Genomic DNA, 13581 nt, shown 5'->3' on the forward strand with positions numbered 1-13581 from the left:
TACATCTCTATTTAAATTATACATTTCAGTGAACTCCTGTGACTACTCCATGTAAACAGCATTTATACATCCATAAATGTACGTCTTTGGTGTAGCTTATGATCTGCATTCATTCTCTTCCTGTTAACTTTCTTTGATCCTGGACCAAATTCAACCACAGACATATAGACTTATTTGTCAGGTCACACGACGCATGAGCATATTTCCATAGCTGTTTTAGTAATCATTTTTAAGTAGTAACATGAACTAAATGAAAATCATCACTGCATCAAATAGTCTGTCTGGTAAATATAGATTTTATACCGAATCTGACTGAAGAAAATTAAGTTAATTCAGAAATTCATATGTAGTGAGTGCAAACTGAAATGACACTATGCAAGGATGATGACTGACAAACCGTTATAGTCAACAATTTATTTATGCTTTCCACAGAAATAGAGAGAAACGTTTACAGGAACTCTGTAGTAGAATGTTGAGAGATTTTTTTCTCTCTCCAAATAATTAGGCAAACTTTAGGTGTCTTAGTACAGCTCTCTCCAAACCTTCCACCCAATTCAAGAGGCACTCTAATCCAACAGGCTGACGTGAAATATAAAGAAAAACAAGGCAAGCTTAACAAAAGAGAATCGGGAAAACACATGAAATGAATTGTAAAAAAAAAAAAAAAAAAAGAAAGTGGAAAAAGACTACAAAACAATGTTTCTACATACATACAAGGTGACATTCAGTTCTAAATGAATGACATTTAATAGTTTTAATAAATTTTGATTGGCAAAATTGTCTGCAATAATCCAATTTTATCCTTTCAGTACACACGTATAAAAACAAAACACAAAAAAAAAAAACACCTCAGGGACAATCTACTGAAAGCCTGATGTCCTCGTGTGCTCAAGTGCAATTTTCAGCCCTCACTTTGACTGGCATGTTGAACATACATTTTATGGCTTACTAGGTAAACGGGTCCAGACAGACCGGAAAGTTACAGAGATGCAATTTATAAACAAAATTATGTTACAATAATAGATTGGCTGAAAACTAATTGCCAGCTAAAGTAATTTATGTAAACATGAAATACTAGGCTGTACATCTTGTCCAAAATTATATTTAATGGTCTGTTTCTTTGTCTTGTCCATTTACAGGACCATCACCAAAGTGCAGACAGGAAAAAAAAAAATCATGCCGACAAACATTTAGCTACTTGAAATTCCCTACCCATTCCATTAGCGCAGAAAAGCCCCGAAACTTTTCACTTTGCTTTAGAGCAACTACATCAGGTATTGTGCAAGACTTGCTCTAAAGCAAAGTGACATTTGACAACACATTTAAAACTACACCTTGTATAGCATTCTGCACCCCACAAATATATCTCCATTACAAAACCTTTTACTTTTATCATAAGGCAAATACACACCTCAAGGTGCCTTCATTTTATCAACAATATTACATGTAGTAAGTTGGGAAGTGTGAATGGCTATTGGGGTAAATGCACTTTTAAACAGTATTGTTTACTATTTTATGTAACAAAAGTTTGGGTGCAACACAGGCGCATTTCTAATATATCTGGAAATGTGCAAAATCTGCTCTAAAGCAAAGTGACAGTGTTGCAAACTCTACTGTACAAGGTACTGGGAGGAAAAATAGGGGTCACGTAGTGACACCTGTGAAGACCCTCAATCCAACTTTATATACAAGGCACTAAGTAAGGAGCGGAGTGAGAGCCATTCACCAGCATCCCTCTGCAGTGCTGTTAGTCCGGTCGGAATATAGGATATTTGGGTAGGAATTCTATAAGAATCACCTAGAGGAGGAAAGAAAATAATAATATGAAAGAGCTAGTTCATGCCAGACCATTGCTTTTTAAATATAAACTAACATCATTTAGGCATCCTTTATCAAGAAGGATACAATCCATTTTGTCATTAAATCATTTACATAAGAATTTACACACGACACAGGACACGAGATATTTATGAGTATATATTTAATAAATTCCTAATATATTCATTAAGTTTTTAATCCTACAAGAATTTGTGTACTTTTAGGTACAGTATAAGGAGACTCTTGTAATTGTAAGGCTTCAAATTGTATAATTGGTGTAGGTTACACTATCATACATCATATTTATTAAGTTTATTTTATTTTTATATTTTTTGAGACTCAGTCATTTCATACTAATGACTTTAAATAAATCCATAAATTAATAAAGAAGCCCATTAGAACAAAAGTAATGATACCTATAAAACGCAGATTTGTCTGTTCTTATACAGGCTGACGCAGTGCAATCAACGAGCTGCAATACTAGTTGATTTAGTGCACAACACACTTATGAGACACTCTTTTGCCATTTAGTCATCATTTTGTCAGTTCCAGCTCTGTGTGTGCTTTGCCTTTTATGAGGTTTTGTGGCCGTAACTAAACGCAAGTCATTTGTGCCACAAACATTATTTATGTCTGTCATTTACTCAGGACAACATAGAAGATCCACTTTACTCAAATTTTTTTACTCACACATTTCATTTACTAAATGATTGATAAATGAGGACAAGAGACCTACGCAAATACACTAGAAAATAAACTACTTTGTAAGGAGTTTTAGGAATAATGGAAAAAGATATTGAAGTCCTTTCAATTTCTGCTACCAAAGGTCAATGATTAAGGTATACATAGCTGTTAAAATCTGTAAAAAATTGAGTACTTACATATTCCATCATGTTATTACTCTCACATTTTCTTCTGCTGAGTTTCCAGTGCAGTCCCAGCTGATAAGAATTATAAATTGCAGCAGTTAGTGAATGCTCTGTGATTTCCCAGCCCACACTCCAGACATGCAGACAGGCTTTACACATGTGGGTTCGCACGGGTCAAACAGCAGTTAGTGCTCTGAGGAGTTTCCTCACTATACTAGCTGCAGTGTCTGTCAGCCTCTGGCGCAAGACACAAGCCATTTTTACTGCTGACCTCTGCACAGTCTGGTCAGCCACTGCAATCTATCAATAGCCCAGCCAAAAATAGCTGTGAAGGACATGGGCATTTTCACAGTTTAGTAGCTAGATTTACAACTATTAACAAACACTTCATTCACTGAGGCATTGAAATCTACTGGACACTTTCATTTATATGAAATACTCTACAGGTATTAATTTGAAATTTGCTTACCTTGTGATATAATCGGTTGTTTTCCCATTCTAACAATTTCTGAATGGATCTTCGTGTCTGTTACACAGAGAAACACACAGGGGTTAAATGTGACAGCAATCACCCCCTCAGAACCTTCAAATAGGTGCTTAGCAAATACCAATAAAACACCCACATTAAGACTTTAGAGACATTTATGGACTGAGGCTCTTATTTAACCAGCTCATAAGCTGCATGTTATGGCCAATAACCTGGCGTGGATTCTCAAACTTTTCATAGCCCATCTCTCAGCTAACGTGGCTTATTGCATCAATTGTAAACCATGACTCTAATTACACACCTTGTTATTTTGTCTTCAGCACTAAAGAAAATATTATTAGAGTGCTAATTGTAGTGAAACAGACTCGGCTAAATAAGATAGGCCGGTAAAAACAGAGGAGGGGCTCACCCTCTTGTTTAGGCATATGACAGGCCACAGACTGCAGCCGACGGTACAGCAACAGCACAAGCACCCGCACAGTAGCCATTTCACATTGACTGGTAAGTTCTTCTTCAGACAAGCGTTCACCCGGTTGATGCTTGTCTTGAACTCTTCTGGAGCAACCTGAGAAAATAAATCAGAGGAAATGAAATACAGACCAAAAAATAAACACACACTAATGAACCAACTCACAGAATAACACTATGTGCTAAACACAATTCCCACATACAAATAAAAACAGAACATGTTCAAAGTGTGCATGTAGACATAATAACAACAGTATTCATTCTGCTTCAGTTCAGTGCAAAGATTCCACAAATGACAAAATTGAAAAAGATCCTGTGTAAATTTGTTAGAAGATTTGCATTCTTTAAAAAGCAGATGAGATTTCATAATTGCATGCTTCTAACTTGCCAACCAAGTCTTGGACTTTCAAGGCAAAGGGGAGACAAAAAAACAAGATAAGCCCACGGCCTGTGGCTGTACCGTCCGGACAACATGAATGGCTGCTCATTCCTCACTGGGTATGTACACCATAAAACTGGGGTCGTAATCTTTTATGACAGGATGCAAAGGTCTCTTTGCAAACAGTGAAAGAGCTCAAAATAAAGCCCCACAGGCCTGATCTGGACCCTTCAGTCATAATAATCCTGACCTCATCCATCACATGTCACCCTAGGTCACAATACTGGAGATACTTTTTATTGCCCGGCACTTCCCTCAGCCTGCTCTTCCCCCTGCAACCTTTTTTGTTTCTGCATCCGACCCAGGAAGCTTTCCTTTCTTGTGCAGGGCACAGTCTTTATTTCATTATTTTGTCACCTGGAGCTGTGTCTTCCCAACACTAGGATCGCAGGCTGCCAGGCTCTTAGCCAGCTTACTCATTGACAGAATACCACTTTAGTGCATTCAGCATGCGTTAGTTGCACTATGGTGCACTTACTGAAATGTTCCAGTTTCTGACTCAAGAATCCCGGGAAATTATTTTAAAAACACACTTTAGGAATAGGCACATGCTTGGTGTGATTAAATGAAAAAAAAAAATATATATATATACACTTGACCATTCGAATTGTTTAGGCACCATTACCTTTCCTGTAAGAACAGATGGGAATTCTGTATCAAATTTGTTGCTAAGTCCAAACCTATAAATACAAAAATTACATGTAAAGCAAAATTCCTCATGGTCTGTGCTGTCAACCTAAAAATAATAATAATGATGAAAAAAAAAACCATTTCATTATGCAAGAACAAATAAACCATCGATTGTACAGGTAATGTTAGTGCAGACCAATCTGATTTAATGTGTGATTATACACAAGAGATTTAATTTACAGCACATGAAATGATCTGCTCTACGACAAGGTGCAACATACTGGTTCGGCCTGCTATAATATTGTAAATTAGTAACACACATTATTGATATCATGCCTTTCTAAACTACTGTGGGCTCAATAAAGCATTATGTTTTGACTAATAAGACATAACAGAGACCAATCTCATCTTACTCCCTGCATTAGTACACTACACAGATGACACAATATGCCTTGTGCACCATAACTAGTATAATACATGAGACACAAGTAAGTTTAAGGTAAGTACATTGTGTAAGATGTGGAGTTAGAAGATAAACGAATTTATATATTAAAGATGATGTACAATTATGTTGATGGAAGTTAAGTAAGCTTCTTCATGCACGTGATACAATAATAATAAACAAATAATCCGTACAGGCTGCAGATGACAAGACAGGTGTTTGTAATGCTAGCGATAAAAGGCTGAAAGGCTCAGAAGGAGTCGTATAAAATCAGTGTCGGTGATACAGAGTGCGAGAGAGTCGGTTGGTCTGCGTGTATTTTGAAAGCTAGCATTAAGCAAGCAGGAGATCGAACGCTAGCGTGGTGGCTAACAACAGCAGGACTAAACACGGCGGCATAAAGCGGCGCTAGTTCGCTTACACAGTGATGTGGCCGGCCCCTCGCATTACCACAGGTTCAGGGCAGTATCTGGCGAGATGCTCTTCACTCACTATTCGCTCGTCTTCTTCTTCTAACTCATAAATGGTATCAAAGTCCGCCATGTTGGGCAGTAAGACGCTCATGACGTTTCTGACACTACGCGAGTGACGTCAGAGTACGTAACGCACGCGGTCGCTGAAGGGCGGGGCTTAAAGCGCGAGCGTCAGAGACAGGAATCATATAGTGTCTGATCGTATACTGTATCACCATTCAGCCTGAAAAAATATTATATTACTGGGAAAATTATGTTTCTTTGCCTGGTTTTATTTTTCACGAGCTTGATCTAAGCCTCAACTTAAAATAAAATGAGGATTATTTTTCTATAACTATTATTATAGGCCTATAATTAATTTCAGTGTTAATTGAATGACAGATTGGAGTGTGGTAAATGTGTTATGTGAGTGTAAAGTTCATGATTAAAATGATATTGCTGATATATTGCTCCAGTAATGAGAAAAAAGATGCACACTTAATTATTAATCCTGGTATATGAATTGCTGGATTATATTTTTATTAAATATGTAATAAGAGGACCAGCAAGAAACAAACGTGAATTATGATCTAATTTAATGTAAAATTAAAAGAGCTTGAAACCCTTAAACATGTTTATTACAGCCTACATCACAGGCTACACAGCACATAATTGCCTGTCGTGAGCAATATGTAAATATCAGCAAAACTGTCCTCTACATTGTCATACAAAAATGAATCACATTCATCTTCGCTAAAAGCCTGTATGAAATTGTGTGCTTCCTGTTTTTCTTCTCTATGTCGAATTTGTCCTATGAATTGTACACATTGATTTTTATCTATGACTGTGGGTCTTCTGTGTAACTGCATATCCTCATCTCTTTATCAGGATATATGCACTTTGCAGTAAAATGACCTGAATGTTTCAAGGTTTTTTTTAACACCCCGATTATAAATCAAATTAAAATATTCGAATTCCATGTGTTATCAGAATCAGAATCAGGTTTATTGGCCAAGTGTGTTGACACACACAAGGAATTTGGTTCCAGCTGTTTATAAACAGTGTTCTTCTGCCTAATGTCTTTATCCACTGGATGAAGATGACAATCATATAAATATGTGTTCTAGTGGATATAATGACATGATTCCGTGATGTTTTTCAAAACATTTATTTACATTCGGAACGTTATTTACACTCAAACGTTCTACCCATAAAATCCGAAATCTGCATTCACCCATGTGAACGAAAAGGTGCTGATATAAAGAAACGCTGAAAAATAGCAGAATTCCTTCACACATGTGAAAATACTGAAAATAGGCCTACATGTTGCAGATCAACATACGTCTGTAAAAACACTGTAGGCCTTTGCCTGAGATACTTTATTTACAAAAACTCATACACTCACCACATACAGAAAATGATATTTATATCTTAATCGATCAAACACAAACAAAACTATTAGAATATTTAGCTTTTTGTACCAGACGAACATTTTTTTATTATTAAAAAAAAGCTATTCTATTAAAACAGTATTTCAAGAGCCTCCAGCCTTTGGTTGCAATAAAATCACATTTCCTCTGTTACTATATTCCACAAAGCTCGCGCAAGGGGACGTGTGGTCTGGAGCGCATGAGTCCCTTTGAGCGCTGTGTGTTGTGTCCTTGCAGCGGGTCGGAGTGCTCAGTTTTAAGTCGGATGTTTTGGAGTAGGATACTCCAACTTTGAGTTTACTGGGTGACCGTAACTTGCTGAATGTTTCTTATGGACGGTAAGGTGTTCAATCCAGGAGGCGGGTAAACGGAGCCGTGCACGTCTGATGGACTGAGTGAACCGGGAACGGGCAGCGGACTCACCGAGCCCGGGTCACTGTGCACAGAGCCGCTGCTACCGTCTGACTGACCCAGCTTCTTCTTGATCAGCTTCCTCTCCTTGGCACGGCGGTTTTGAAACCAAATTTTTACCTGAAAGATAAAATAATAACAATTGACAATCTTATAATAGCTTTAAATAGTTTATCCAAAAAATATGACGGATGAAGTTTGAATCCAGGCCTTACCTGTCTCTCTGAGAGCCCCAGATTCACCGCCAGCTCTGATTTTCTTCTTATGGTGATATAACGATTAAAGTGAAACTCTTTCTCCAGCTCCAGTCGCTGGTGATCCGTGTAAACTACTCGATATTTCTCCTTTGTTCTCGTTTTTCCTAAACAGATGCAGGAATGTTACAATAATAATTATTACAATAAAAATAAATAAATAAATTGATTGAAACTAAGTCGATAGTAAGTGAAAAATAAAATCAGAACGCAGTGCAAAACTCTAGAGAGTGAAATGAATAATGGACTGTGTCACAAATGGGTTTCTCTGGAAAGGTCCACAAGGGCTGTGCTTTGCAAACAATTTTTTTTTTTTTAATTTTTGTTTTTTAAACAAAAATGATCAGATTGATCTGAATTAAAAATTTGAGTCATAAATATCACCTAAACGCCATTGGTGTTTTAAGGTGTATAATTAAGGAGATTTCTCCGAGGATGCTTGGCATACAGCCAGAAAAAGGCATTTAAAAATGTCAATGTTACCGTACAATTTAAAAAAAATGAATAAAAATATCTGTAAAAAAAAAAAAAAGTGTGAATTGTGTGTTTTTTTCATGTATAATGTATGGGCTTTTTGGGAAAATTTGAAACAGTTTAATCAATGTATTAATTCAAGTGGTTGACAAAATACAAGACTTATATTAATGCAAAAAAAACCTGACATGTTGGACAAAATAATTGGAAATTGGAAACCACCTAGACTTAAAATCATAGTTTTCACATGTGAAAATCGAATGGAAGACCCTGATCAAGCGTTCACTTTATATAGCCATATTCTCTTCTATTTGTTAGTTGGGTGCTGAGTCCTAAAGTACAGGGACGGAGGAAACCGTGTTGCTGCATATCAAAGTGAAAATGTGTTGAAAAGGGGCTCCTTGAATATGACAGATAACCCTCAAAACTTGAGACAAGGTATCAGGAAAAAACGTGGATCTCACATCTAGTTTACGGGAGTCGAGCTATTAGCATTACAAGTGGAGCTGGCGCCAGATCCCAACACCTTCACCTGCCACAAGAAACCCACATTTGCTTCTTCAAAAGTTTAAAAAGATTTTAAATTAGACGCAACCTAATCTGAATTTATAACCGACCCATTCATTATCAATAAATAATATCACCTTCAGCCTTCTGAGTATTTTTTAAATAAAGTTTACAAAAGAAATTGCATAGTTTGGTTAGTTTATTACTGCTGTTGTATTAATTTTAGTTTACTAAGATTCGGAATATTTCGAAAATTAAATTGTTTACTAATGCTTAGGTTTAAACATTCATCTAGGTGAATAATTCATTGTTTATTGCAATTATACTGAAAGACTTTCAATCTGAATATGAGAGGTCAGGAAGTGTATCTTATATTATTACTCTATTATTATAGTAATTATCTCACGATATGGACCTGTTATGTTTTCACAGAGATATTAATAACAGAGAAAAATGAAAATAAGACATCAATTTCAGTCTAAATAGCTAAACATACCGGTGGAAGAGGACTGGACTGTTTTGCTCATCCACTGATAAGAGTTGCGCCTTTCTTTATCTGGGGACATTTGAGCCACGGAAATGTTGTCGGGCGGCGGGGGCAACACAGCCGAACCCGGGTTATGCATAGAGTTGTAATCAGGCGAGCAATAGGAGACTTGTCCCGGTGAAGAGTTGCTCATGGGAGTTGCTATGGTGTTGGGAGGTGGAAGGCTGTAGGCGCCCCAGTCTTCCCTCGGACCGCCGTACGGAGCTGCCCACGGTCCTGCGGCCTGAGAGTGTGTGTCCATGCTGGCCATGTGATGGTATCCCCCAAAATCAGAGTACTGTGGCGTGGAGACGAAATTCTGTGGCGGAAGGTTGATACCAGATCGCCGTACAGGTCCTTGGTGGTGATACATGTTTCCTTCGGCTTTATCCAAAAGGTATCCAACATACATGATTCACAAGGGAAAAGACCCAAAAGCTGTTTTTAAGGCGACATACTAACAATGCATTATGTTAGATATGGCTGAAAGTGAATTAGAGGGCCAGATTTAGAGGTTTCTTCTGAAATGTTGTAGTCCAGAAACAAAAAGATTTCCAAGCTGGTCATGCGATGTAGTCCTTGACGTGCTTCAATCAAACATGATGTGACTCTGTTGACAAGGTGGTGGTCACTGATGTACGTATAACAAGCCCTTCCTGACGTCAGCCAAGACATCAAAACCTCTGGATTTGCATTCAAATGAGAGGCCAATAAGGCCGCCAACCCACTGCGCGCATTCCCCTAGCGCCTGATTTCCGCATCACCTCAATATCGCATAAAGTGAAGGAAGGGACACTTCTGAGTGCAACAGAGCAAATTGTAACACAAACTTACTGAGATTATCTAATATGTACTCCAAAAAGTACTGAAAAACACCATCTCACTTTGAAGCACATTGCACAGATTAAAAAATTATTATCTGAACTCTATAAATGTTTATAATAATAGTAATAATAATAATAATAATAATAATAATAATAATAATATTAATAATAATAAAACAAATCAGTTAATAATAATAATAATAATAATAATAATAATAATAATAATAATAATATATTGTCATTAATCATAATATATGTCATCTTTAAGGAGGTACAATGGGGTGTTTTTCAGGCCTAGTCATACATAGACAGCTCTTGATATAAGTAAACCTGTGGATATGGGAACGTGACATCTGCATAGTACCCATGCCACTTTTTCGCCTTTCGAATGTGCGCGTTATTTGTTAAAGATCTCCGAGTGAAAGAGGTGTAAAGCGTGTTGGTGCCTCTTTCTCTGTCTCTGGCCAGCATTTCACTGGCGGCATCCTTCACACCTTCACACTCTGAAACAGGTCACACTTCACAGTTAGTTCCGGCCTGGTGGGAACCCGGGCTCTTTTACACTCAGCACTCGTGCAGGGACGCCAGGTCGAGCGTGTCGCCAACTAGTTGGAAGATTTAACGACTTGTTAACTATTTTATCAGTTTCAGCATTGAGGACCAGCTGCCCTCATGTATACATGTATTAATTCTACAGACCGTGATTTCACTCTTCAGTCGACTTCAGTGCACATCTTTGGAAATCACAGGCAGCAACGAAGCACACATTAGTCATAGCTTATTGACACATTAGTTATAGCTGTTAGCTATAATGCAAAATAAGGCAAATCTTAAAAAAAATGTTTTACCTCGGAGACATGTTCAATATGTGCCATATAGAAACCTATTTTCTAAGTACATAGTCTACTGAATAAATAGACTGTGAGACTGTAAATGATGTGAATGTAGATTAATAGACTAGAGCTTTTGTTCCGGAAAAGTTCCTCACCCAGAATCGTTATAAGAACAAATCTAATGTAAAATTAAAATGTTAATACTAAAAATAGTATGGAATTTGAAATGTATAATATTTACACATGTAAATATGGCAGAAATGTATTATCTCTTACAAGAATGATATTGCATTTTGGCTTCTCAAAAATAATGATAGTTAAAAGAAATTCAGAAAAAAATCTTTAACCATTTTGGTCAGTGCCACAAAAAACCCTATGCAGGAAGATCCAAAATAAAGAAAATGACCAGTTTATTGTGTGGTAATTGTTTATTAATTTTAGGGCAAAATGTTCATTTAATTTCATACATGCTATTATATAATATTTAAATGTGTTTCAAAATGTTATATAATTGCCTAATAATTAATGAGCTGAAACAAGTTTTTTATTGCTGTTGTTGTTTGTTATAGTTCCCTGTGATTGAGTGTAAAATACGGGGTGAAAAAGTGTGACTTGGTCTGAATATTTAGTTTGGTGAAATTGCAGTGGTATACTGCACTTCAACACATACAACCAATAAGATAAATAAATGTGTACAAATGAGCGAACACTTATTTAACAGTTTTTTTATTAAGTTTTTTAACCTCTAATTAAGGTTTATAACAAAAAAACACAATTATTATTCAATTAATGAGCATAATTCTGTTTCTTGTTTTTAAAGTATTTGGCTGTGGATTACCGTTTTCTTTCAAGTGATGTGGAAAAAATGCCTATAATAAACTGGCACAGCTAGTAGAATTTGTAGAGTTTATAGTATCCTGCAATTATACTAATATACTTTTAATTACTAACTTTTCAGTATAGTAAACATACCAAAATATAAATTTTATAGACCAATCGACCAAAATACAGCTCAGTTCATTTAGAGTTTCAGGCACCATACGCTAGACACTTACTGGTTTAAACCACATCGATGGCTCCCTCTGGTGGTCGGGTAGGATAGGCTGAGGAAACACTAGGTAAAAATTATTCCAAAGCAATTACAAATAATCACAACTTCGTTGAAAAAGTCATTAGATTGTTGATATATAATCCTTAAACTACGTCTAAAGTTTTATAAAGATAATTAATCTAGGAGGGTATAAAGTTTTTATTTTTTTATTCATCTTTTAAGAAGCTTAATTGTAACTAATTACTGTTTACATGTTCAAACTGTGAAAAAAAATATAAAGCTATAAGAACTAAGTATAAACGATAAAAATGATTTTTAATCTGGACCTGTTATTTTATCTAATAATTAGAGTAACACTTTCTGGAGTAAAACTGCAGCCCAATGTCTGACATGCTCTTAAAATCCGTAATAATTTCAGTGTCCCCAAGAGGGCAGTGTGCTCTAAATAATTACTCACCTAATCACACCTGATCTCCCATAACGTGTTATGGAAAGCTTCCAAATTTCCATCTTCATGTGGTTTGTATATTTGAGCTTACTCTTTAATTTTTAATTCAAGTTCCTGTTCCTTAGTTAATCTAAAGGATATCTCTGTCATACTGAATACCTCTACCTTAATTAAAAAAAGAATTAAACAAATGTATTAAATATATAAAAAGTCAAAAAAATAATTTGCAAGATTTCTTTCTAATAATAGTTGTCTACGGTTTAGTAGTATATTTCCTTTAATTATTCAAGAAATTATTAACAATTAGTTCAAATAAGCCGCCAGCTCGGGGCACGGTGGCTTAGTGGTTAACACGTTCGTCTTACACCTCCAGGGTTGGGGGTTCGATTCCTGCCTCCGCCTTGTGTGTGTGGAGTTTGCATGTTCTCCCCGTGCCTCGGGGGTTTCCTCCGGGTACTCCGGTTTCCTCCCCGGTCCAAAGACATGCATGGTAAGTTGATTGGCATCTCTGGAAAATTGTCCCTAGTGAATGAGTGTGTGTGTGTGTGTGCCCTGCGATGGGTTGGCACTCCGTCCAGGGTGTATCCTGCCTTGATGCCCAATGACACCTGAGATAGGCACAGGCTCCCCGTGACCCGAGGTAGTTCGGATAAGCGGTAGAAGATGAATGAATGAAGCCACCAGCTCCCTTTGCATTCCTTTCACATACATATATAGATCCTTTAGTCACAAATGCTCAACATCTGGAAGTTCTTGTAAGGGGTTGTGTGTGAACGTCTTGTCTCTGAGACCAAGATGAAGTTATTTCAGTTGCAATAGCAGACAGGTAATTATTGAGTGTTATGTCTTTTCCACTATTAACCACTATTAGCTGATGATTGGTTTCAATGTACAGTCATATAAAAGTTGAATAATTGGGGCCTTTGAATATGAATATATAGGCTTTGATTTATGAGATTATATGGTAGAGTCATACTTTATAATACCATGAAAAATGTTCTTAATGCAATTCATATTTACTTAATTGAAAGCTTCTGATGTCCTGTATAAGAGAGTTTGAGCTCAAAATTGGCTAGTCATATTAATCACCGTTTCAGCTTTTCATAAGGTATCTATTATATGGCTGGGTTTTAATCCATGATCATTTTACAGTAAAATGCTCCACTAAAAAAATTCCTCCTCAAAATAGCCATGCTCAAAATATTTTTATATCTCACA

General features: G+C 36.5%; 2 protein-coding genes across 2 annotated transcripts; both read right to left on the reverse strand.

Moving 5' to 3' along the window:
* Positions 1 to 399: 399 nt before the first annotated feature.
* On the reverse strand, positions 400 to 5744 carry chic1 (cysteine-rich hydrophobic domain 1). The gene is made up of 6 exons (XM_060885766.1): positions 5575 to 5744; positions 4707 to 4761; positions 3584 to 3739; positions 3157 to 3213; positions 2700 to 2759; positions 400 to 1798 (listed from the first exon to the last, which is right to left on the reverse strand). Exons 1-6 carry the CDS (start codon positions 5715 to 5717, stop codon positions 1748 to 1750), a joined length of 522 nt encoding a protein of 173 aa, XP_060741749.1. The 5' UTR covers positions 5718 to 5744; the 3' UTR covers positions 400 to 1747.
* Positions 5745 to 7150: 1406 nt separating this feature from the next.
* cdx4 (caudal type homeobox 4) lies at positions 7151 to 9868 on the reverse strand. The gene is made up of 3 exons (XM_060885459.1): positions 9178 to 9868; positions 7662 to 7807; positions 7151 to 7566 (listed from the first exon to the last, which is right to left on the reverse strand). Exons 1-3 carry the CDS (start codon positions 9617 to 9619, stop codon positions 7333 to 7335), a joined length of 822 nt encoding a protein of 273 aa, XP_060741442.1. The 5' UTR covers positions 9620 to 9868; the 3' UTR covers positions 7151 to 7332.
* Between the last annotated feature and the right edge of the window lie 3713 nt (positions 9869 to 13581).

The sequence above is a fragment of the Tachysurus vachellii genome, chromosome 13 (genome assembly GCF_030014155.1).
Source record: "Tachysurus vachellii isolate PV-2020 chromosome 13, HZAU_Pvac_v1, whole genome shotgun sequence".
Lineage (NCBI taxonomy): Eukaryota > Metazoa > Chordata > Actinopteri > Siluriformes > Bagridae > Tachysurus > Tachysurus vachellii.